Genomic DNA, 27,020 nt, shown 5'->3' with positions numbered 1-27,020 from the left:
TTTTGCAGGCTGGACCAGTAGAAGGGAACTTTTTTCTTACAGGAGCCCCTATTATTAGAAAATTTAAATCTACACATAGATCTACCCAAATGGTAAGAACAAAAAATTGAAGCATTACACACAGCTGTGAACTGCTTGTAGAATTGCAATATTTTGGTTGAGACCATTGAATGAGTTTCCCCACAGCAGAAGATGTATAGCAGATGATTTAAAATGTTAAGATGCTGAGCTGTTGCCTACTAAGAGCCACATAATATTTCCTAGTTGTAACTGAATAAAGAAAATATATACTGTACCTGACTGATGGTATGATTGTGGAAGGGGAAGGTGCAGCCAGCATTGCCCCACTGAGTAGTATTGTCATTTAAGTGTCAGCACAGAGAGTGAGCTGGTGATCCACAGATTACTCTCTTCCTGGTTATCTGCTGGACCTAACCACAGCGATCACATGATTGATGCCTACCTCTGGCTCTAGGGCAGTGTTTCTCAACTCCAGTCCTCATGGACCCCCAACAGGTCATGTTTTCAGGATTTCCCTCAGATGAAACAGCTGTGGTAATTACTAAGGCAGTGAAACTGATCAAATCACCTGTGCAAAATAATGGAAATCCTGAAAACATGACCTGTTGGGGGTCCATGAGGACTGGAGTTGAGAAACACTGCTCTAGGGGAACCTTGCAGAGGACTTGGGGGAGCCTGTGTCTGATTGGGCCCAATGAGCTCCTGAGATTTGGCCAGCCATTTTGGACCCAGAGAAGTCATGATGAGTTTCGGCGTGGCCTGCAGTGTGGGGAATATTTAGATAAGGACAGGTACACACTGGTTAGGAAGAGATTAGCTGTCGAATCACACAGACTTAGCACAGAAAAAGGTTACTGACAAGCAGGGACAGAATGGGAACAGTCCAGAGTAGCCCTGTTTTCTACTGGAGTTTGGCAGGACCCTGTTGTCCACCCTGCACCTGGACTGCCACATCCTTGCAGCCTACATCTCCAGCACAGCACTCTATCTGGGACAGTGTAATCCTATGGAAACCAGTTTAAAGGCGCAATCCTTGAGCATATTGCCACTTGTAAGTTTTGTCATAATTTAACTGCCTTGTTACATAACTGTACTTTACTGTCCATACTTTGTGATAACAAATACATTGCTATGCTGTTTACTATCCATTGCATAAACAAGTAAATTCCTAGAGGACATTGTCTTGTCAAATCCGTTTAAATTATGGAAACACAGTTGCCCCACCCACATGAGCAATAGCTTTGTTTTAAATAAAAATCAAAAATGCAGCGCTGGAATTATAATAGTGAAAATGACCATAAACAGTGCATATTCATAAAGCTTGTCAGTTCATAGTGTAAATAAATATAAGAAGTCCTGTAATCAAAGGGTACTTCAAAACTGTAGAATTCACAATGATGTGGTAAACTTCTGGCTGTTCCGTGAGGTGATAGTACAATAATGCACTTACCAGAAGTACATACAAACTGAGTGTTGTATGTAAATACTCCACATGGACAGCAGAATGGCGTCATCTAGGGCCGCAGCAGACTCCCAGGGATGGTGTCACTCACTCATGGGGGTCATCACAGGCTCACCAGAAGGGTCCAACGCTGTCCAGACTCCTGGGACTCCTCCACCTTGGATGGCTCAGAACATAACGAGCCAGGGAGGCAAAATAGTGCTAAACTAGGCAATCAATCTGTAATGCATAGTTGTTGTTGGTATATATGTAGTCATATGTAGCTCCATATGGGGCCTCCAGCTTGCAGCTTCACAGCCGGATGCCCACTGCGCATGCACGAGTAGCGCTGCACTTTGTGAATGCTCTCGTAGTCTTCTGGGACTTATCATATGTCCCAGAAGACTATCGGGAGGGAGAGGGAGGACAACTTCCACTTCCAAGAGGACAATTTCCTGCCTGAAAACACAAGAGTACAGAGGTGAGCTGTATGCAATATACACAGTGCAGGGGTAAAAAAAAATGTAAACAGGCCAGCACTCTCTATGATTATTTTAGTCACCACCCCCTTATGAGAAGAGATATGTTGCTGACCGCACACTGCTGGCTCTGTTGAATGCCCTTGGGGTAGGAGGTCAATCTAGCTGCAAGATTAACCTCCTTATTGTTAAAGTTTTTGGAAGCAGCCTGAAGTAGCAGTATCCCCTATTGAAGTCCTCAAATCCTTTCCTGATTTGATCCAGTATTCTTTTTCAGGAAAATAGAATAAATAGTAAATACACTGACCAACACTGATTACACATAGGGCATTTGACTTTTGAATATTAATTTACTAAAACTATTTTGTTCTTGCAGATGTCTTATTTCATACATGGAAATCCATTTTTTACTTCCTCTTATGAACTGTCAAAAGAAATAAACTATAGGCCACATACACAGAGAACCAAAGAGACTCTAGATCAAAGATATTATCAATGTGGCAAAATTCAATGCTATAGAGAGCAAGGATCAGTAATCAGCCTCGGCAGATTAAGGTAAGCCTAAAAAGCTTATAAAACATTGCTTTAGAAATACTTCTAGAGTACATCAACAATACTTACATTTTGGAATATTTTCTTATCTCTTGACTCATTAGAACTGAAGCCCATTCAACATTACTGAAAATGAGAAATCAGAGGTGGATAGAGAGAGGAACAAATGCTCTTGCTGTACAGTTTGTCCTTTATAACTCTCCAGCTAATCTATTTACAATGATATCACTACTAATAGAGTTGCCTGCTTCAGGGGGTATTGTTACCACTTCAGCTATAGACTCTCTAAGAATTTACCGCATTACCAGCCTAATGGATTATTTCATTATGGCATTTGAGGTACAGTATACACTTTTTTGTTTTTAGTTATGTTTAACTAAAATGACTTCTAATTTACAATGAGATAAACCACCAAATGTATTTGTATTTTCTGTTTACACATAGATAGATGCAAAGATAGGACCAGACAATGTGTATCTTCTGTGTCCAGAAAAGCATATATAAATGATTTTTTTTTTAATGACTTTTGGTGCCAAGGTGTATGTGTGTCTGTAAAGCTGGCCATAGATAGTCCAGCAGGGAAGGCACAAATTTTAATCCATGTGTGGTCACTTCCACTTCACTAAGCTTGTTGGAAATGTTTTCTCGATCAACAACTGCATGAGTCTACATTCACACCTAAGCATCACACATTTTTTCCAAGCAGTATTTTTCAAAGAAATATACAAGCGAGCGCATACATATAAAAAGCAAATATAAAGCAATTATTCTAGATTATTATGCTAGCACTAAGGGGCATAGGCAACAATACCAATTGACATTTTCAAAATATCTAAAAGTGCAGCGCTGTGATGAATATAGATATGGCAATATATTCAAATGATAAAGTAATAAGTGCACAATATATAAAGCGCTAATTCGTGCAACATGTGCAAAAAGTGAAATAAATCAATAAATGTTCATAATATTCATTCTGATTTCAGTAAATAAATAAAAAGGATAATTCAAAAGAAGTCTTTCTACAATTTAACTGCGATATAATCCTGTGACCAAGGTGCAGTAGTGCATGTGTCTTTAAAGGTAATTCACCACTTCTGATGGTTGTGCACTCACCAGAACGTTGATGTATACAGGCTTTGGTTACAATTTGTCACATCTGGGTGCAGGGGTAGTAGAACGGCTTAAGGGTTAATCCAGCATCCTCACAGTACCGGTGCTGCGTGCCTCTTTAAATCTGGGGAAGATTGCTCAACCACAGGAGCCAAAAGGTACTCCTATAGTGTAGTATTTATTTGTTAAAAAGTAGGTATGCATAAATCAAAGTAATCCATGTGGAAAATAATAACAGGTACCAAAATGGCCACCGCTCCTTGCCCAGGAGACGACGGCATGACGTCAGCATTGTGGCTCCACCCGACGTGTTTTGTGCGACAGCACGTTCTCAGGGGTACTCCCATCCAAGCATTTTTGGGCATTTTTTGGAGCAGAATTGCACGTTTGCAGTTTTTGTCACGTGCTCTATTTTAGGCATTTTTCAAGTAGGCGTTTGTAGTGCTGCCAAAAAAGTGGAGAAGAGCTGCTGTTTCAGAAGAAAATGTGTGACAAAAAGCTTGAAAAATGCTCAAAAACATTCATATCACGCTTTTCAGGCGTTTCCATTGAAGTCTATAAGGACAAAAACGCTCAGTTCTGCCTGAAAAGTAGCTTGTGTGTGAGCGACAGTCGTATAGCTACAAGCGACAGAATGCTCAGATGTGGACAAGGGCCATTATTATTATTATTATTACATCGAGTTTATATAGCGCCAAAGGGTTTGCTCAGCACTGTACAATATAGGGGGGAAAATACATGGCACAGTACAACAATAACAAACAGCACACGAGGGGTAAGAGGGCCCCACTCTTTCGAGCTTACAATCTAGGAGGGAGGGGGTAGTGGTACAGTAGGAAGTGGCTGAGGGGAATGAAGTGGTGGGAGGAATGAGGGAGAATGGCCGTTAGGTGAGGGTGGGGTAGGCTTCCCTGAAGAGATGGGTTTTGAGGGAGCGCCTGAATGTGAGGAGGGAAGGCGACAGTCTGATGGATTGGGGCAGTGAGTTCCAGAGGATGGGGGAGGACCTGGAGAAGTCTTGCAGTCGTGCATGGGAGGAGGAGACCAGGGAGCAGGATAGAAGGAGGTCCTGTGAGGAGCGAAGGGTACGGGTAGGGCGGTGCTTGGGGATCAGGTTGGTGAGGTAGTCAGGGGCAGTGTTGTGAACGGCTTTGTAGGTCAGGGCTAGAAGTTTAAATTTGATGCGTTGGGCAATCGGGAGCCAGTTGAGGGAGAGGCAGAGGGGGGGTGGCAGAGGTGAAGCGGTTGGTGCGGTGGATGAGTCTAGCCGCTGAGTTCAGGATGGTCTGAAGTGGGGAGAGCTTGCACTGGGGTAGGCCGGTGAGGAGGGAGTTGCAGTAGTCAAGGCGTGAGATAATCAGGGAGTGTACAAGTAGTTTAGTGGTGTCTGGGGTAAGGAAGGTATGTATCTTGGCAATGTTGCGGAGGTGGAGCCTGCATGTGTTTGTAAGTGATTTGACATGAGGTTGGAAGGAGAGGTTCAAGTCAAGAATGACGCCAAGGACTTTGGCTTGCGGGGCGGGAATGATAGTGGTGTTGTTGGTGATGATGGATAGGATGGGGGGGGGGGGGTAGGGGGAAAAACAATATATTTTTGCTTGTTGAGCATTTTTGAGCTTCGAGATACAAACTGCGAAATGTGTGAATGAGACCTAAACCATTTTGGAAGAATTTACCAGGTCCTGGTCTCACGAAGGTTGATTTCTAGAAAACCTGCTCACTCCCTACTACCTCTACAACTCTTACTGCAGAACCCCTGCTTCTTGTTCTAGGAGTACATCACATTTTTGGAAACGGGGAGATAAATATACAGTGCTTTGTTGCATACTATTTAACTGCACACGTATGACATGCTGCAAGCAAGGACAACAACAAGTATAGGTTGTGCACCCAAAATAAAAAATCCTAGAAGCAGAAAGTTAAAAAAATATAATCCTGGAACCCTGAAACACTAAACCCCAAATCACCTTTCTGACATTTTGCACTGTTGCAATTATTACATGATGTTCTAAAGAGACACAACCATTCATATAAATATGTGTGCACAAAACTGGAGTCAAATGTAATTTGTTCAAAAGAAAACCTATAGATAGTAAACCCCCCCCCTAAAAAAAACAAAAATAAAAAACTTTTTTCTATTGACAGATGGTATTCCTTGCTATGATACTTGTCTCTTTCTGCATACAACTGAGTACTGTTATTCAGAAAAGCATCAAAACCTACTTTCAAGACATATGGAACTGTTTGGAGGTATGCCATGCACTGGTAATTGTTTCTGTACCTATAGACAAGTTCATCTAAAATCCTTTGGCTTTTAAAAATGTTAGTGGGACAGTATACAGTAAATAACACGCAAACAGGGGCGGACTGACAACTCATGGGGCCCTCGGACAATAGGGGATCATGGGGCCCCTGTGTCCTTGCCAAAACTCAAAAAAGCCTTTGAAAAAGGTACCAGGGGCATCTCATGGGGCCCCCTACTGACCCCGGGCCCTCGGGCAGTGCCTGAGTTTCCAAATGGTCAGTCCGCCCCTGCACGGAAGTGTTCATCATTTTATATTCAAGAGCCAAGTATAGTGACATCCAAGTACTTTATAACTACTAATCAGGCTGAAATGCTTTGTGTATTAACACTGTGCTTCTGTGTTAATAAAATGATTTAAAAACAGTAGATTAGACCCAGCACTGTTAGAGCTCTCCCAGTTATAATAACATACTGTACTTTGTCTTTTTTGATTTGACTTGTTGGTCAAAAGTTGTGGCCATTGTTCTTGTTAATGGTTTTCTCACAATAATTAAAAAAAAAAAGTAGTTTTGAGCTACATGGCTTATATTGCTTGTTTGCAGCTTGGCCCCTCCATTATTACTCCTTTTATCATCGTACTAATCGCATAAGTCAAAAACAATGGCAGCATGGGGCCTAAGGAATTAGGACTCTTGCATTGTTGGTCAAATTCTGGTTTCAGTGTTCACTAAAGGCCTTATACGTATAGAACATATGTATTCTCGACATGTATGTGTACTCTTCTTCTGGGCACTCCCAACACCAAAACTAAAGCCTGGTACACATAGGCAGTTTTGTTTAGTTCGACCCAGTGGGCTGAACAAAAAAAAAAGGAGCTCACTGTACTATTTCATGTTAGTACAGCAATCTCCCTTCTAAGCTATTGTGTTCTGACAGGGGGACTGCCCCCCTCTGGAACACACAGGTCAGTGCTTGCAGGCATTGGCTGTTGATTGGCTACTGTTTTTCCAGTATGCCCTTTCGACAGAAGCCGGACGTTTGGCTGGTTTCTGTCAGACAGACTGTTGTACGCATGGGCCAAATGTCAGCCAGTTTCTGTTGAACCAGCAGATGCCAACTGATGTTCGGCTCATGTGTACCAGGCAGGGGTGGACTGACAACTCATGGAGCCCCTGGGCAATAAGAGATAATGGGGCCCCCTGTGTCTCTGCCTACACTCAAGCCACACCCACACAACACCCCACCTACATATTGCAGCCCAGCTGCATAGAAAGGACATTCAAAATAATAAAACGTCATGGGGTCCCCTCTCCATTCATACCAAGCCCTTCGGGTCTGGTATATGTTTTGAGGGGAATCCCCATGGCAAAATTAAAAAAAACAAAATGGTGTGGACCCCCCCCAAGATCCATACCAGACCCTTATCCGAGCATGCAGCCAAGCAGGTCAGGAAAGGGGGGCCCCTCCTCCTGAACCATACCAGGCCACATGCCCTTAACATGGGAGGGGTGCTTTGATTATGGGGTACATGGTACCGCTACCCATTCACAAAAAAAAGGGTAGTGTGAAAAAAGACAGGAAACAGTCTTTGACAAGTCCTTTATTAAAAGAAGAAAAAAAAAAAAAGAATGTCGCCCGAAGTAGATCCAACGTCAATCACAATCCGAAGGGCTTGGTATGGATGGAGGGGGGACCCCACGCCATTTTTTAAATTAGTTTTTTAATTGCCGGCAATTATTTCTTTTACATTCAGCTGTCAGTGGGGAACTCCGCTGACGCCTGAAACATTAACGCATGGTTTTCACTACTAAAATACCGCATGACTTGATAAAATAACTCATACGGTATTTTAGTAGCATTTTTTGGTGAATTCAAACTTTTTTTTTAAAATGCTATGCAGTATCCTACCGCATACACAGAAGTGGTAAGATACCGTTTAGTGAATTCTGCCCAGTGAACCTCTCACCGGGCCCCCTACAGACCCCAGGCCCTCGGGCAATGCCCGAATGGACAGTCTGCCCCTGGTACCAGGCTTTAGACCTGTAGGGTAATTGACTTAAATCAGATTTTCCAAGTCTGTATATACCTCACAAATGCTTAATTAAAGTATTGTCTTGGCATTGATGATATCATGGTATGTACCTTGATAGAAAACTGCTTGCAGGAACATAAATGTAGTAGTTGTGATTAAGTATTCTCTGAATGGTCTAAAGCAGGGGTTTCCAAACTATGGCCCTCCAGGTGTTAAGAAGCTGCAAGTCCCATGAGGCCTTGCAAGACTCTGACAGCCACAGGCAAGACTCCCAGAGGCAGAGGCATGATGGGACTTGTAGTACTTCAACAGCTGGAGGTCCATAGTTTGGAGACCCCTGGTCTAGAGTGTTGAGCTGGGTGCACCAGGGCATTGTCCTGGGACCAAATTTGTTTAACTTGTTCATACATGATATTGAGGTGGGAGTAAATAGTTCAATCTCAGTGTTTGCTGAGGATACAAAGCTAAGCAGGACAATAGCTTGACAAGATATAGCAGCTTTACAAGAAGACCAAGGTAAAATAGAGGAGTTGTCAGCTATATGACTGATTAAGTTTAATAATAAAAAATGTAAATAAATGCACTTGGAAGCCAAATATGTATGGAAGCTACACTCTGGGGGGGGGGGGGGGACCTCTGGAGAAATCAAAGAAGGAAAAGGATCTGGGGGTACTAGTAAATGAAAGACTCAGCAATAGCCTACAATGCTCAGCTACAGTAAGCAAGGCCAGGAGACTATTAGCATACATTAAAAAGGGTATTTACTCAAGAGATAAAAATATAATTCTACTACTTTACAAATCTTTGGTTTCGCCACATTTTGAGTATGCCATCCAGTTGTGGTCATAAATCCTCAGGAAGAATGTGCTTGAACTGAAAAGAGTCCAGAGAAGGGCAACAGAGTTCCTGCCTGGAAAAGATATGCTTAAAGTGGTAGTAAACTCTTATTGTACTTATTACTTTTAGTTACAGATAAGCTCATAATAAACCTTACCTGTAGGTAAAATGAATATCTCCTAAACATGCACAGTTTAGGAGATTTTTGCTCTTTTTTGACAGCCGGCGCATGCACTCTGAAGGAACGACATACCCATGCCCTTCCTTCAGAGCACTGTGCTGTGGCCCGGGACTCCAGCGTGCATGCTCGGGAGTGACGTCATCATGGCTCAGCCACTCAGATGGCCGAAGCTCGCGAACACAGAAGGAAGACCAGGTGCAGATGGAAGCCTCTGCAACGGTGACAGCGTACCGCTGGAGGGCATACTAGTACATTATGACATTACCTTGCAGGGGATTTTTATTTTTTTTAGGTGTGATTTACTACCACTTTAAGAAGAGATATGATAGTGATATACAAATTTTTAAATGGTGACTCTAGCATTGGGAGGAAAATTATTTTAACGGAGAGTGTAGATAATATAAAAATCTTTCAGATGTGTTTCTTAGCGGATACAATGTACAGGGATATGGAAAATGGTAGTGACACTACCATTTAAAGTGCACTGTGTGTAAATACAAAAAAAATCTTCTTAGTTTTGAAAAGTGCATGGGGGGGTAGATTTCCTGTCAGAATTTTATTATTGTAAGGTCTTTTGCACACAGACACTTTTGTGTTTCTAATGTACATTGTGGGTGTATTTCTGTCAAGGTCCTACCTTTTCCCAGAGGTTATGTTACTCCATGTGCTGGCATCCATCTTGGATTTCTGCAGAGCATGGTGGCAATCTTTTATGCCTTCAGGTCTCTGAGGTCCACCCCCCAGAGGGGTGTGGCTGATGACATATAAGCCTGTGGTCCACACATGCTCTTTGCACTTGTGTCTTTGTGTCGCTACAGCTCTGTTCTGACTCTCGTGACTCTCCTGGAATCTGACTCGGCTTGTGACTTGACCATTCTTTGTGTTCTCCTTTGATCTGACCCTCCGTTGCTGAACCCGGCCCGTGACCTGTGATTCTCGTCTGCTGTCCTGTACCGTTTTGTCCCGTTGTTGTCGACCCGGCCTGCCCGACTACTCTATTGTCCTTTCCACCAACTACATGCCATTGGCGGTGGCCATTACCGCAACTGGGGTGTCTCGGGGGCCGCGACCTGGTTCTTGGCTGCGTCAAGTCCATCCCCACCATCAGGGGCCCTGGTGAAGGGCAGCCTGGGACTTAGACTCCGCGTCCTGAGGGACTTCGGTCTGTGGGTGGTGGTTGTCCTCAGCCAGTGCATTACATTGTTATTAGGCCTGCCTGTTCGTTCCTCAGCTCCTGCCCTGACAATTTCCACACCCCAGAGAGACAGCTGCAATATAAAGCTGCCCATGATGATGAATGGCTGTTCTCGTGCGTATAACTTGCATAAACTTGCGCTCAGGTCTAAATCAAAGAACAAGCAAAAGCCATGGCCTCAACCACTCCTCACTATATCCAAAGCTAAAATGTTTTGGGTTCATGTGCACTTTAAAGTCTATGCTGTTTTCAAGCTCAATGACAGACGTACGTTATTCTATATACTCTATATCCGGGGTCAGAAACCAGTAGATCTCGGCTAGGCGATCACGGTCAGGGCTTGCTGGCCCGCCATCCCAGAGCATCAAACAGACTGCAATGCAGAGGGAGTACTTGTAAAGTTGGAGCTGTAGTACAGAGCAAGAACCGCATAGGCTGATGCCTCCCCTGTAGTGCTAGATCCTATGCCCTGTAATGGTTGTTGGGTGTACCACCTGCCAGCTTGACCCATTCAAGTGAATGAAGTCGCTCTGCAAGTGCCCTGCAACCTTATGCAGTACAGCAAATAAGGGGTTAAACAGGCAGCAGTGTGTTGGTTTTTCACCACCTGCTTTAACCCCTTGGACCCCACAGAAGCATGCAGCTATGGGGCACTTGCAGAGTAGCCTCATTTACTTGAATGGGTCTCGACTGACAGATGGTATCACCCACAAAAAGCAACAGGAGGTGTAATTTCTGTTGAGGCATGTGTACACCTTTGACTTAACCACAGGGTTTTACCACCCCCCAACTTTACGTGAACAAGCCCTAAGAGTGCCAGATGCAACTCAAGGCTGATTCAAAAGTGCAGCAGGCACTGTTGCTTCTCTGAAAAGTGATATAAATGTGCTTAACAGGTGGTGAAAAGGCCATATGTTGCCTCCTCACCACCCAATTTAAATCCATGATTGCCATGCAATGCACATGGTAGTAGAGTAATTAGAGGTCAGGGCTGATTCAAAAGTGCAGCAGGCACTGTTGCTCCTCTGAAAAGTGATCCGAGTGTGCTTAACAGGTGGTGAAGAGGCGATATGTTGCCTCCTCACCACCCAATTTAAACCCATGATTGCCATGCAATGCGCACGGTAGTAGAGCAATTAGAGGTTAGAACCTGGTGTGAGGAGGTGACACTGTGCCCAGTGAGCTTTGACTTCTCCCATGTTCCAGTAGATCTTCACCTCTTTAAGGTTGCCTACCCCTGCTCTATGTGCTGTGAAATCTGTTGGTGCTGGATAAGTAAAAAAAAAAATTAACATCTTAAGAAGCTGAATACCTTCTACCATTACTCCAAGATTTGTTTTTGCATTGAACTAGATGGACTTTTTTCAATCTGACTATGTAACATTCAAAAAATATTTATGTTATGCAGGTCTCAATAATTGTGTTCAGCCTGTGTTATTTCATCAGCCGGTTCTACTATTTCATGTTTGTTGTGGACCTTATTGATCATCTTCAGAGAGGATTTTTCAGACTATTCATAAATTTCAGCTTGATAGCTGATTATGAAAAGGTAAGATATTTTTGCTTCATATTTAGCCTTTTGTTATGCTGACTAACAAAAATAGTGGATAGCTACAGTTGCAAGAAAAAGTATGTGAACCCCTTGGGATTACGTGGAGTTTTGCATAAAATGTGCTCTGAACGTCATCTAAGTCACAACAATAGAAGAACACAGTCATCTGCTGAACATAATACTACACAAACATTAGATGTTGCCATGGTTTAATTGCACATAACATGTAAACATTCACAGTGCAGGGAGGAAAAAGTATGTGAGGCCCTAGCTTAATGACTTCTCCCAGCTAATCACAATGTAAACAAACTTGATGGTTATTTCTTTTCCTTTCCTTTCAGTCCTTTCCTTATGTGTTGTCACAGCATGAGGAGAGGAGAGCTGGCAACTGACAATTCTGACAGGGGATATTTACACTGATAATCAAGGTACTGATTATCAATGAACGGATTATCAGTACAGCCCCATCAGTCCTACCTATCAGTGCCCATCAGTGCAGCCTCAGCAGCACACATCAGTGAAGGAGAAAACTTACTTTTTTACAAAATTGTATAAGAGAAACTAAGAAAAAAACTTTTCAAAATGTTTTACTTTTTTCATTTGTTTAACAAAAAATTATAAACCCAGTGATGATTAAATACCACCAAAAGAAAGCTATATCTGTCTCAAAAACATGATAGAAATTTAAGATGGGTAAAGTGCGGCATGACCGTGCCATTGTCATTCAAACAACAGCACTGGGCAGGAAGGGTGTGAAAGCGCTCAGCATTAAAGTGCTTAAATATTTTAGTAAAATACATGTAAATTGTAATTAATTTAACTTACAAAGTTTTTTTTTTTGTGTTCCTATAGTGGTTTCGACGTTTGCATGGGATCATTTTATTTTTCATGATAATTAAGTTATTAAAGATGCTCCATTATTATAGAATGATGGCTCCTTGTATAGCTAAATTTCACCTTTCATGTTCTAGCTCAGCATTTACCATGGTAAGTAGATTCTTGAATCATTATTCTTGTAATGATCACTCTGTTAGGTCCCTAAACTTCTCTTTTAGGATGGATAACATAAATTATTTATATTTAAAAGTAGGGCTAGCAAATTTTCAGGCTTGACTTTTATTATTATTATTATTATTATTATTATACAGAATTTATATAGCGCCAACAGTCTGCGCAGCGCTTTACAGTATAAGGGAGACAGTACAATTACAATACATTTCAGTACAGAAGGAATGTGAGGGCCCGGCTCGTGGAGCTTAAAATCTAAAGGACTTTTACTTTGTGTTCAGCTACTTAAGCTCCTCCCCCTTTAAACTGACGCCCAATTTTTTTTAAATTCACTTTTGTCTTTGGAGTGCTGTCCTTTTTCCCCTTTTTAGCCCTATCATTACAGTCATATCATTACAGTGACTAAAAAATCTTATTTCCCACAAAGTTGAATATGCTTATACTGTAAATATTTTGTATTCTTGTCACCATATTGAAAAACAGCTTGGTTACCTCAAAGGGGTTAATTTAGCAACACAAATTGGCTGTTCATTTTGCCAGGGAAGTTGTACTTTGCATGGGAATATTCCCCAGAAGTGAAAATCTGCTGACTTCCAACATCCAATCATGTGCAAGCAAAAATGCTGTGTTTTTATTTTCCAGCATGGTGACTGGGTATTCTTTGCAAAACAAACTTGAACGCATTCACTAATCTCTGGGGCAAATTTAACAGACAACAGTTTATTTGCCTTTAGTAAAATCTCAATAAGTCAAACGGATGTGTGTGTTTAAATACAGGTATGAAACAACTTGTTAAAGTTACAAATAAATTACCATTATACACTGCTCAAAAATATTAAAGGAACACTTTGAAAACACATCAGATCTCAATGGGGAAAAATATCATGCTGGATATCTATACTGATATGGACGGGGTAATGTGTTAGAAATGTAAGGATGCCCTATCATTTGATGGAAATGAAAATGATCAACCTACAGAGGACTGAATTTAAAGACACCCTGAAAATCAAAGTGAAAACATGGTGCAGCAGGCTAGTCAATTGTGCTGAACTTTCATTGCAGCAACTCAAACAATGGAGTACTGTCCGTGATACTTTTTTTACTTGCACTAACATACAATTTTGAGGACAAGCTTTCGGGGTATGTCCCCTTCTTTAAGATCCAAGCAGTACTATTACAAATCACAAAGTTTAAGCAGAATGTTAGAAGGGATGAAAAAAAAAAAAGAAAAGGCTACAGATAAGATACAGCAAAAGCGAGGGGGGGGGGGATACTACACTCACACAGAGGGAGTCAAGCTAGCTAATAGTCATAAAACTCATTGCAGCAACTCAAAATGGTACTCAGTAGTTTGTATGGCCCCCTTGTGTTTGTATGCATGCCTGACAATGTCGGGACATGCTCCTAATGAGATGACGGATGGTGTCCTGGGGTATTTCCTCCCATATCTGGACCAGGGCATCACTGAGCTCCTGGACAGTCTGAGGTGCAACCTGGTGGCGTCAGATGAACCAAAACATGATATCCCAGAGGTGTTCTATTGGATTTGGTCAGACGAGAGTGGGGCCATTCAATGGTATCAATTCCTTCATCCTCCAAGAACTACCTGCATACTCTCGCCACATGAAGCCGGGCATTGCCGAGCACCAGGAGGAACCCATGACCCACTGTACCAATGTAGGGTCGGACAATGGGGCCAAGGATTTCATCCCGATACCTAATGGTAGTCAGGGTGCATGGTCTAGCCTGTAGAGGTCTGTGCATCCCTCCATGGATATGCCTCCCCAGACCATCACTGACCCACCACCAACACGGTCATGCTGGACGATGTTAAAGGCAGCATAACATTCTCCACGGCTTCTCCAGACCCTTTCATGTCTGTCACATGTGCTCAGGGTGAACCTGCTCTCATCTGTGAAAAGCACAGGGCGCCAGTGGTGGACCTGCTAATTCTGGTTTTCAATGGCAAAAGCCAATTGAGCTCTATGGTGCTGGGCAGTGAGCACAGGGCCCACCAGAGGACATTGGGCCCTCAGGCCACCCTCATGAAGTCTGTTTCTCATTGTTTGGTCAGAGACATTCACACCAGTGGCTTGCTGGAGGTCATTTTGTAGGGCTCTGGCAGTGCTCATCCTGTTCCTCCTTGCACAAAGGAGCAGATACCAGTCCTGCTGATGGGTTAAAGACCTTCTACAGCCCTGTCCAGCTCTCCTAGAGTAACTGCCTGTCTCCTGGATTCTCCTCCATGCTCTTGAGACTGTGCTGGGAGACACAGCAAACCTTCTTGCAATGGCACATATTGATGTGCCATCCTGGAGGATTTGGACTGCCTGTGCAACCTCTGTAGGGTCCAGGTATCGCCTCATGCTACCAGTAGTGACACTGGCCCTAGCCAAATGCAAAACTAGTGAAGAACAGAAAAGATGAGTAGGGGAAAAAAATGTTAGTGGCCTCCACCTGGAAAACCATTCCTGTTTTAGGGGTCATCTCATTGTTGCCCATCTAGTGCACCTGTTGTTAATTTCATTAACACCAAAGCAGCTGAAACTGATTAACAACCCCCTCTGCTACTTAACTGACCAGATCAATATCCCAGGAGCTTAATTGAATTGATGCTATACTCTGATTAAAAAGTGTTCCTTAAATTTTTTTGAGCAGTGTACATACACACACTAGGGCCAATTTAGACAGGATCCAATTACCCAACCAGCATGTTTTTGGAGTGTGGGAGGAATCCCAGACAGGTACAGGGAGAACTTTCAAACGCCAGGCAGGTGGTGACATGGTTGGTATTCAAACCAACAATCCTAGTACTGCCAGGCAGAAGTGCTAACCATTTAGCCACTGTGCTGCTGCTATTTATACAGACAATACTATATCAGCATCATGTGTGTTTATTAAACTTTTATATTCTCAAATCTCCGTTTCCTCCACTTGTATTCCATTTATTGTGTGGTGCTATTCTCCTGGCCATTGTGTTGCCATTTTATCAAAATCCTTCTATACCAAATCACGATTCTGATGATCTTTTGATAATTCTACAAAAGGTGTCTTCAGCAAAAATGGCAATATTTTTATCTATGTCACCCCAGATCAATAATGAACAGAATGGAAAGAACTGGACATAGAACTGATTCCAGCAGTACACTGCTGCTAACCTTAGACCTTTTAGAACATGTTCTGCTATTAACCTATCTGTGTCTTCTGTCTTTTAAACAGTTTTTAACCTATGTATTTTAATCTTTGCATGCTAAACTTCTGTACCAAGTATATAAGGAACCATATTGAGTGTTTTAGAATGGTAAACTTACTTTTATTTTTCTTTGCAGCTCATAGGGATTGTGTTCATACTATGCTATTCATCTCTGGGGCATATAATCATTTCCTCTGATCACTATCCTTTCACTAGTGTGCTACAATGCATCCAGACCACTTTTGCACAGTTCCTCAGAATCCACAGATCAAAATATATACATTTTTTTAACGTGCCGGTCAAATGTAACCAAGCCTGGGTGGCTGGATTATATGGAATACTGTTCGCTGTTTTAATACTTTTATGGACTGGAATGGTAAGTTCAGAAGCCAAAGTTAAAAAAAAATTTTTTAAAGCTACTCAAAATTTTTAGGTGATGAAAAGAAAGAAACAAACAAACAATACCTACCTATCTCGCTGCCTGCTCCACCAAACTGCTGCGTTACATACATACATAGCTAGACTGGCTGAAAAAAGACAAAGGTCCATCCAGTTCAACCATAAAAAAAAAAAAAAGTTATAATCCTACACCCACAGTTGATCCAGAGGAAGGCAAAAAAAACCCCAACAAAGCATGATCCAACTTGCTCCTGCTGGGGAAAAACTTCCTTCCTGATCCCACGAGAGGCAATTGGATATTCCCTGAAAGAGAAGAGATAGCCTTCTGAAAGATGTTCTGCAATTGACACATCTGCTTTGATTTCCAGGAAGCTTTTCATTTTTAAAAAATAGTGACAGACGCTTTAAAGCAGCATTCAACCCAAAAAGCAAATATTTATAATTTCACAGCTTATCAATTCTTAGATGTGATGGCAGCATTCATTTTCTAATTTTTAGGCTTTCTTTCCTTTATTTTCACTTGGTTGTCTGGCCAGTAAGCCTGTTGTTTTCAACAGAACAAGCTGTCCTGCAGATGCAGCAGAGGGTTGAGACAAATCATTTAACACAGACAGGGGTGCCTACAATGATCAGCTTTTATTTATTTACCGTATTTTTCGCTCCATAAGACGCACTTTTTTCCCCCCAAAAAAGGGGGGAAATGTCAGTGCGTCTTATGGAGTGAATATGGAGCGGCCGGTCCGGTATTTCCACGGCCGCAGTGTCAGAATACCGGGCCGGCCACTCAGCTCTGCAGTGGGACCTTATGGAGATGACTGCTGACCTTTCGGGAGGTGGGGAGAGGGTACCTGAATTTGATAGTTACCCGCTCTTACTTCCGCGGAGTTGTTCTTTGACCTTACCTGTTCCTTTGTCCAGCGGTGCGCTGTCTTCCTGGCTTCTGTAGTGTGGGCGCTGGGCTTGACAGCCGGGTGCCAAGTGCGCATGCGCAAGAAGCGGTGCTTTTTGTGAATGGTAAGGCGGTACCTGGGACACATGACAGATCCCAGAGGTCGCCGGACCAATCACAAAGCGCAAATGCTTCTCGCTCATGCGCACTGGGCACCCGGCTGTCATGCCGAGCGCCGACACTACAGAAGCCGGGTAGACAGCGCACGGCTGGATAGAGGAACAGGTAAGATCAAAGAACAACTCCGCGGAAGTAAGAGCGGGTACCTGTCAAATTCAGGTACCCGCTCCCTCCCTCCCCAAAGGTCAGCAGTCATCTCCTGTACTGTCCGCAGTCTCTGGTCATCCCCTGCACTGTCCGCTGTCTCTGGTCATCCCCTGCACTGTCCGCAGTCTCTGGTCATCTCCTGTACTATCTCTGCAGTACATTACTTCAGAATTTTTTTTTTCCTGTTTTCTGCCTCTAAAACCTAGGTGCATCTTATGGTCAGGTGCGTCTTATGGAGCGAAAAATACGGTACATATGTAAAATCTTTATCCCAAAAGGAAAAAAAAAGTGCTCAAAGAGTGTAAGCTGAAGTTAGTTGTACAAGTTGCACTTACGGTAGTGGCACCTGGTGGTGTCTGGGGGGGACCACAATGGGATTTTTACTACACTCCCCCACAGAAATCTCATCATTGCATTACATGTAAGAAGAATATTAGTGGTATATAATGAATGGTATCTAGAAAGATGTAAAAAGAGGGGGGCCCTCAAAGAGCAGATACAATATATAGAGGTAGCTACAAGAATCATTTCACCTTGCTTGGTAGCTGTTAAAACATATGTATGTAAAAGAGCATTGCAAGTTTAGTGTAGGATAACAGTACAATCCAGTTCAGGATGTAGGTTCCATGGTAGATTCCCTGGCACAGTTGCCTCTTGGCAGTTATCATACACTGGGTAGAGTGAGAGGCAGCAGTACAATTTGCTCTAGGTGGCTTGCCACTGACTATCTTGGGTTCCCTGATGCAGATACTGTTCAGTGGGTCATATAGGTAGTGGATGGCAATAAAAGGCTGTAATTATGATGCAGGATACTGGTAATCATCAGGAACAGGACAGAACCTTCTGGTGTACTGATTGCAGAAATAATACTTTTTTTTGCTGCCCTGATTTGCACCTAATGATATACAATTAATACAGAACCTGGTTTAACTGCTTTCCCACATTGTTTTCAATTGAAAGCATAAAAATGTTTTAAAAAACTGTAATCACTGATGATTTTTGCCTATGTTGATATTCTGCACTATTATATTTTTTTTACTCACATTATTTTTATAGTTAAAAGGAGTCCTCAGTTCAGTAACAAAATATTCTAAAAAAGTTCATCGCAGCAAGCACTTTGTGACATTTAAAGAAGTTGTAGCTCATGCAAGAGAATTGATCCTTTCAGTTGTTGATCGACACAGACAGAAGAGCACAGACAGCATTTCTATAGCTGGAAATGTAAGTGACTGAATACTCCAAGTGACTTTTAGGGCAGAAATAATCCCTCTAAATTTGGAATCATTTGTTTCATTGGCAGTTATGCTTGATTTGTTGTATGGTTTATTCCAATGATATGGGATTGCAATTCCTCTCTCAGGAAGTGCCACCTATTTAGGGGATAGTGATGAATTAGGGCAGTGATCTCCAAACTGCGGCCCTTTGCTTGCCCTTATCCGGCCCTTGGGGCACTTTTTCTCCCACTGATACAAAACACTATTCCTCCCACTGACACCAACAAGGGGGCATAATTCCTGCTACTGACATTAACAACAGTCACTATTCCTCTCACTGAAACAAACCATGGGGCACTATTCCTCCCACTGACACCAACAACGGGGCACTGTTCTTCCCACTGACACCAACGATAGAACACTATTTCTCCAACTTACACCAAGAATAGGGCGTTATTCCTCCTCTAATGCAAAAGATGCATTGTTTACTCCCAGTGACGCAGGACAATTTCTACTCTCAATGGCCATAGTCCGGACCCCCTAAAGTCTGAAAGCCAGTAAACTGGCCCTTTGTTTAGAAAGTTTGGAGACCCGTGAATCAGGGGAATGTGATAAACTGTTTTAGCCATCAAAGTACATTTATCCAAAACCACTGTCTTTCTGTTTAGCTGCTGCCACTTCTTGCACTTTTTTGGGAGTGGTTTATATTGTTGTTTTATTTTTTTCATTAAAATATATATATATATTAGTTTAAAAAAAACAACTACAACCTGTTCCAAAAATATTATGCAAATGATATTTTTCTCATTTACCTAAATAATTGCTGTAAATAACAGTCAGCATAATTCTCATGTTATCAACTATTAAGAGTACAATTCACATTTTATTGAACAATCCTTCTAATGATAACAGGATTTTTGTTAAACATAAAACACTTCCAATGCACTGTTCCAAATTATTACGCACAGTAAGTTTCAAAATACTTTATAGGTTGTAAAGAACTGAAAATTGTCATTTGTTGTGTTTGCAGCATATTTACTGAAATCAAAAGCTATTTCAATTAAACTTTTAACAACATTTTACCCCCTTTAAACATTTTAACAGGTCACGTTACATTGTAACATAGGACCCCTTATTTGATAGCAGCTTCACAAGTCTTGCATCCATTGAACTTGTGAGTTTTTGGACAGTTTCTGCTTGAATTTGTTTGCAAGATGTCAGAATAGCCTCCCAGAGCTGCTGTTTGGATGTAAACTGCCTCCCACCCTCATATATCTTTTGCTTGAGGATGCTCCAAATGTGCTCAATAGGATTGAGGTCAGGGGAGGATGGAGGCCACACCATGACTTTCTCTCCTTTTATCCCCATAACAGCCATTGATGCAGAGGTATTCTTTGCAGCATGAGATGGTGCATTGTCATGCATGAAGATGATTTTATTATGGAAAGCATAGTTCTTCCTTCTGTACCAGGGAAGAAAGTGGTCAGTCATAGACTCCACATACTTTGCAGAGGTCATCTTTACACCTTCGGGGACCCTAAAGGGGCCGACCAGCTCTGTTCCCATGATTCCAGCCCAAAACATGACTCCAACACCGCCTTGCTGACATCGCAGCCTTATGGGAACAGGGTGGCCGCCCACCAACCATCCACTACTCTATCCACCTGGACTATCCAGGTTTGCACAGCATTCATCAGTGAACAGGACTGTTTGAAAATTAGTCTTCATGTATTTTTCTGCCCAATGCAGCCATTTCTGCTTGTGAGCATTGGTTAGTGGTGGCCGAGTAGAAGGTTTATGCACAGTAGCAAGACTCTGGAGGACTCTACACCTTGATGTCCATGAGACTCCAGAGGCACCAGCAGCTTCCATTATCTGTTTGTTGCTATGTAATGGTATTTTAGAAGCTGCTCTCTTGATCCGATGCATGGATCTGGCAGAAATCTTCCTCAATGTGCCTTTATCTGCACAAACCTGTCTGTGCTCTGAATCGGCCACAAATCTCTTAATAGTGCGATGATCACGCTTAAGTTTTTGTGAAATATCTAATGTCTTCATACCTCGTCCAAGGCATTGAACTATTTCACTCTTTTCGGCAACAGAGAGATCCTTTTTATTCCCCACATTGCTTGAAAATGGTGCTCTGCTTAATAATGTGGATGTGGAACACCGTCCTTTAGTAGTTTTTCCATAAATTGGGCTCACCTGCCAATCTAATTATCAAAGGTATCCGAGATTGTTTTCAGTGATCAAAAGAGCCCCGAGACACAATGCCATCCATAAGTTAAACTGAAAAACAAAATATTTAATCTTTGTGACACTTAAATAGAATTTGCATAATAATTTGGAACAGGGTGTATATCCCTTGTATTCAACATGTCTAGGAGGTCTACAGAGAGAGACATAGGTTATTCACAAGCAGCTAGTAGGTGTGAGCAGGTTCTGTTTCTGCAGGAGTGGTAGTCAGGCCCAGGGGTGTATTTACCACAAGGCAAACAAGGCATTTGCCTAGGGCATCATTTTTCAGGAGGGGCAGCACTGCCCCTCGGAAGAAGGGACACATGTGACATGGGGACCTGGTGGATTCAAAGAGAGGCTGCAAGTTTCATGACAATGTATGCACATCCCAACTCTCGTTCCCAGGGATGTCTGGAGCTGTTAAGGTGAGTGTCTCTCTCTCTCTCGCCATGGAGGATTGTGACTGGTGTATGGGGGGCAGTGGTAGTGGAAGGCTCTCTTGGGTGGGAGGCAGGGGTGTTGTTGGTCAATATCAGGCTCTCTCTGCGGGGGGCACAAATTTTTGTGTTGCCTAGGGCAGCACAAAACCTAAATACACCACTGGTCAGGCCACACCTTTTTATATTTATGTGTAAGCCCTGGTTCACACTGAATGTGACTTGGAAATCGTGCTACTTCAGTGCGATTTCTGTGTGACTTTTCTGACATCTGTGTGACTTCATGCACAGATGTCTATGCAAGTTGCACATGAAATTGCAAAAAATAGTGCAGGAACCTTTTTTCCAAATCAGTGCAGCACCGCAAAATTGGAGTCACACTGGTTTCAATGGTTCCATAGGCACAAATAGACTTGTCATGTGATTTGGAACTGTCAAATCACATGATAAGTCACACTAGTGTAAACCAGGGCTAAAAGTTATTGAACAAATGGAATATATACAATATAAAGAACATGGCTCAAGTGTATTGTATATTTTGAATTTACCTATATACTTAAATTATATTCAGAATTATGTTACAACAAAGACTAATTTCCAGTGTTGTGATTTGTAAAACAGATTTCAAATGTAGCCTCAACCAAACATACTCACTAGTTTTGTTTTGTTTTTTTCAAAGAATTTCTATTTTGATGAATTTGAGGACCTGATAGATGAGCTTCTGTTTCGACTAAATGCCATATCAGACAGCCTCCATCATTCACTCCCTGCAAAATCACATAGTTTCACTGAAGAGGAGGATGATCACAATAACCTCGACACGTGCTCCAATTTCTCATTTAAACAAACAGCCACAGAGGTAAAATATAACAGGATATATATGTGTGTGTAAAGATTTATGTACTATATAAACATTAACCTAATGACCAAGCAGGCCACTGTAGAACTTGTTCATGAAATCACACAGAAAAGCATTTCACTGTGGAGCAGCACATTATTTTGTTGTTGTGTAGCGCTATGTATTTTGCGGTGTAATTCCACATATACCCATGGCTTGTGCGAGAAATAAATCATTTAAATGACAACTTTGTGTAAAAAAAAAATATTTTTGTCATTTTCCAGAAACTTGTGGAAAAAAAAAAAATCTTACATTGACTCAATATGCCTCTCAGCAGATAGCTTAGGATGTCTACTTTCCAGAAAGGGGTCATTTTAGGGTGTTTGTACTATCCTGGTATTTTAGCACCTCATGAAATGTGATGGGCAGTCAGAAAGTAAATGCTGTGTAAATCCCATTATCTTTACCATAGTTTGTAGATGCTATAACTTTCACACAAAGCAATAAATATACACTTATTGGGATTTTTTTAACCAAAAACGTGTAGCAGAATACATTTTGGCCTAAATTTATGATGAAATTTTAGTTTTTTAGGATATTTTTTATGACCGAAATGAGAAAATAGTTTTGTTTTTTTTTTTTTAATTTTCTTCAAAAATGTTTTTGTTTATAGCGCCAAAAATAAAAAGTGCACAGGTGATCAAATACCATCAAAACAAAGCTCTAATTGTGTGAAAAAAAGACATAAATTTTATTTATGTACCGTATTGCATGACTGCGCAATTGTCCGTTAAACTAGCACAGCGCTGTATAGCAAAAATATGGTGTAAATTGCAGTATCTATACCATAGTTTGTAGACGCTATAACTTCCACACAAAGCAATCAATATACACTTATTGGGATTTTTTTACCAAAAACATGTAGCAGAATACATTTTGTCCTAAATTTATAACTAACTTTGAGTTTACTATATATTTTTTATAGCTGAAAGTAAAAAGTATAGTTTTTCTTCAAAAGTTTCAGTTTTTCTTTGTTTATAGCATGAAAAATAAAAAGCACACAGGTGATCAAATACCACCAAAAGAAAGCTCTATTTGTGTGAAAAAAAGGACGTACATTTTGTTTGGGTGCAGCATTGCATGACCGCGCAATTATCAGTTGAATTAGTGCAGCGCCAAGTAGCAAAAAGAGGCCTGGTCAGGAAGGGGGGTAAATCCTCTGGAGTGGTTAAAAGGTCGCATAGAAAACAAAACAGAAAGTAGATCTTTGCCATCCAGGCACTAAATAAACAGTACAGGTTCCTACATCACAAGTGAAGGGCTTCTCCCAATCACCAACCAAAAACAAACCTTTGGCAAACCTTTTACTTTCTCTGCCAGAGCAATTGTCACATGCAGCTCTCTCAGGTATTAGCTGCCCTGAGTTACACTCCAGTCCTGTTTTTACCAGTGGAAAGCAAAATCTGGGTTGGAATCACCCCTGCCAAGGTGGCCTGGAAAACCCAGAGCAGATTCCTCCTTAGTTTCCAACATACGAACACATGTGAGGTGACACACAGCATCCATCAATCACCTCTCCTCCTTTCCTTTCCCAATATACATATATATATATATATATATATCTACGCATACACACACACATACAAGTGAAACTTGAAAAATTAGAATATCGTGCAAAAATTCATTTATTTCAGTAACGCAACTTAAAAGGTGAAACTAATATATGAGATAGACTCATTACATGCAAAGTAAGATAGTTCAAGCCGTGATTTGTCATAATAGTGATGATTATGGCTTACAGCTCATGAAAACCCCAAATCCACAAGCTCAGAAAATTAGAATATTGTGAAAAGGTGCAATATTCTCGGCTCAAAGTGTCCCACTCTAATCAGCTAATTAAGCCATAACACCTGCAAAGGGTTCCTGACCCTTTAAATGGTCTCTCAGTCTGGTTCAGTAGGAATCACAATCATGGGAAAGACTGCTGACCTCACAGTTGTGCAAAAAACCATCATTGACACCCTCCATAAGGAGGGAAAGCTTCAAAAGGTAATTGCAAAAGAAGTTGGATGTTCCCAAAGTGCTGTATCAAAGCACATTAATAGAAAGTTATGTGGAAGGGAAAAGTGTGGAAGAAAAAGGTGCACAAGCAGCAGGGATGACCGCAGCCTGGAGAGGATTGTCAGGAAAAGGCCATTCAAAAGTGTTGGGGACTTTCACAAGCAGTGGACTGAGGCTGGAGTCAGTACATCAAGAGGCAGACAGATCCTGGACATGGGCTTCAAATGTCCTATTCCTCTTGTCAAGCCGCTCCTGAACAACAAACAACGTCAGAAGCGTCTTACCTGGGCTAAAGAAGAACAGACCTGGTCTGTTGCTCAGTGGTCCAAAGTCCTCTTTTCTGATGAGAGCAACTTTTGCATCTCATTTGGAAACCAAGGATCCAGAGTATGGAGGAAGAATGGAGAGGCACACACTGCAAGATGCTTGAAGTCCAGTGTGAAGTTTCCACAGTGAGTTGATTTGGGGAGCCATGTCATCTGCTGGTGTTGGTCCACTGTGCTTCATTAGGTCCAGGGTCAACGCAGCCATCTACCAGGAGATTTTCTAGCACTTCATGCTTCCTTCCGCAGACGAGCTTTATGGGGATGCTGACTTCATTTTCCAGCAGGACGTGGCACTTGCCCACACTGCCAAAAAGCACCAAAACCTGGTTCAATGACCATGGGATTACTGTGCTTGATTGGCCAGCAAACTCGCCTGACCTGAACCCCATAGAGAATCTATGGGGCATAGCCAAGAGAAAGATGAGCGACATGAGACCGAACAATGCAGAAGAGCTGAAGGCCGCTATTGAAGCATCCTGGTCTTCCATAACACCTCAGCAGTGCCACAGGCTGATAGCTTCCATGCCACGCCGCATTGAGGCAGTAATTGCTGCAAAAGGGGCCCAAACCAAGTACTGAGTACATATGCATGCTTATACTTTTCAGAGGTCCGATATTGTTCTATGTACAATCCTTGTTTTATTGATTGCATGTAATATTCTCATTTTCTGAGATTGTGGATTTGGGGTTTTCATGATCTGTAAGCCATAATCATCACAATTATGACAAATCACGGCTTGAACAATCTTGCTTTGCATGTAATGAGTCTATCTCATATATTAGTTTCACCTTTTAAGTTGCATTAGTGAAATAAATGAACTTTTGCACAATATTCTAATTTTTCGAGTTTCACCTGTACACCAAAAGCCAGAGGAATAGGAAATGCAGTAATTGCACAACAGATAGGATTACCTCTAGTATAGGGTTTACCTATCTATAGGGAGTTATGCTGCAATGACAGACCGGTAGTCTATATCAAACCCCTTCCTCCCAGTTGACATGTTGCAGCCCTGATCTGATGTTGGAGCACTCAAGATAAAGTTCCTCTAAACACTGGTAAAAGTACCTGCACTGTGACCCAACGCAGGCAACACTTTATCAAGGTGTAGTGGAGGTTGACCAGTGGTCTCTCACCAACTCCTGTGGTGGCAGCTGACCTCTTTCTGTTCCCTGATAGCAGTATAACAAAGTCAGTGACTGCAGCATTCTCCCCAATAACTGGACAGTGGGCTCAGTCAGTGACGATCTCAGATGCCAGGGAGTGTTTCCTGCAGTTCCTCTTTTTGTCGCAGATGGGGTGGTAAGTATTTTTCCAGAAAACACACACACACACAAGCACTGGCTCCTTTAATGTCCTCTTTGCATTTCTCTGAGCTCAGGAACAAGCCTTCACTTTTTTCCTCCTTACAGTGCTCCAGTGAACCTGTAAAATGTACATCCTCAGCGCAGCGCACAAAGCGGGCTTAGTCTGTATGGAACTACTTCTCCCACAATCCTCAGTTACATAGTTAGTCTGGCTGAAAAAAGACAAAAGTTCATCCAGTTCAACCATAAAAAAAAAGTTATAATTATAAGTTATAATACACCCACAGTTGATCCAGAGGAAGGCAAAAAACCCAGCAAAGCATGATCCAATTTGCTCCTGCAGGGGAATAAATTCCTTCCTGAACCCTGAGAGGTAATCGGATATTCCCTGGATCAACTTTACCTATAAATGTTAGTAACCAGTTATATTCCGTGTATCCAAGAAAGAATCTCTTTTAAAGCAATCCTCCGAGCTGGCCAGAACCAACTCTTGAAGGAAGTCTATTCCACATTTTCACAGCTCTTACTGTGAAGAAACCTTTCCATGTTTGGAGATAAAATTTATTTTCCTCCAGACGTAAAGAGTGCCCCCTTGTCCTCTGTGATGACCTCAGGGTGAATAACTCTACACCGAGTTCACTATATAAACCACTGATGTATTTATACATGTTGATCATATCCCACCTTAATCTCCTCTTCTCAAGAGAGAATAAATTCAGTTCCTCTAATCTTTCCTCATAGCTGAGCTCCTCCATGCCTCTTATCAGTTTGGTTGCCCTTCTCTGTACTTTTCCCACTTCCCCAATGTTATTTTTGTGAATTAGTGCCCAAAACTGAGCTGCATATTCCAGATGAGGTGTTAATGATTTGTACCGGGGTAATATGATATCTCTCTCTCTGGAGTCTATACCTCTTAATACAAGAGAAGATTTTGCTCGCTTTAGAAACCGCAGCTTGGCATTGCATGTCATTATTAAGCTTGTGATCTACCAGAACTCCCAGATCCTTCTCCACCATTGATTCCCTCAGTTGTACTCCCCCTAGTATGTATGATGCATGCATATTCTGCGCCCCCAAGTGTATAACCTTACATTTATCAACGTTAAACCTCATTTGCCACATAGTTGCCCAATTAAACAG

General features: G+C 41.9%; 1 protein-coding gene across 1 annotated transcript in view; it reads left to right on the top strand.

Annotated features, from left to right (window-relative positions):
• The window catches only part of PKD1L1 (polycystin 1 like 1, transient receptor potential channel interacting), a gene marked incomplete at its 5' end in the record, with an annotated part of 209,426 nt that overhangs the window by 164,513 nt on the left and 17,893 nt on the right, over window positions 1–27,020 (top strand). The window contains 9 exon segments of the mRNA XM_089669435.1: window positions 9–92; window positions 2,318–2,496; window positions 2,598–2,832; window positions 5,749–5,853; window positions 11,502–11,642; window positions 12,498–12,632; window positions 15,983–16,222; window positions 18,518–18,682; window positions 22,030–22,209. Coding sequence (XP_089525561.1) covers window positions 9–92; window positions 2,318–2,496; window positions 2,598–2,832; window positions 5,749–5,853; window positions 11,502–11,642; window positions 12,498–12,632; window positions 15,983–16,222; window positions 18,518–18,682; window positions 22,030–22,209 — 1,464 coding nt within the window.

The sequence above is a fragment of the Staurois parvus genome, unplaced genomic scaffold, assembly GCF_062004578.1.
Source record: "Staurois parvus isolate SC_StPar_1 unplaced genomic scaffold, SC_StPar_1.0 ptg000077l, whole genome shotgun sequence".
Taxonomy (NCBI): Eukaryota; Metazoa; Chordata; class Amphibia; order Anura; family Ranidae; genus Staurois; species Staurois parvus.
Note: the sequence above shows the minus strand (reverse complement) of the source record. Positions and strands in the feature narration are given on the sequence as shown.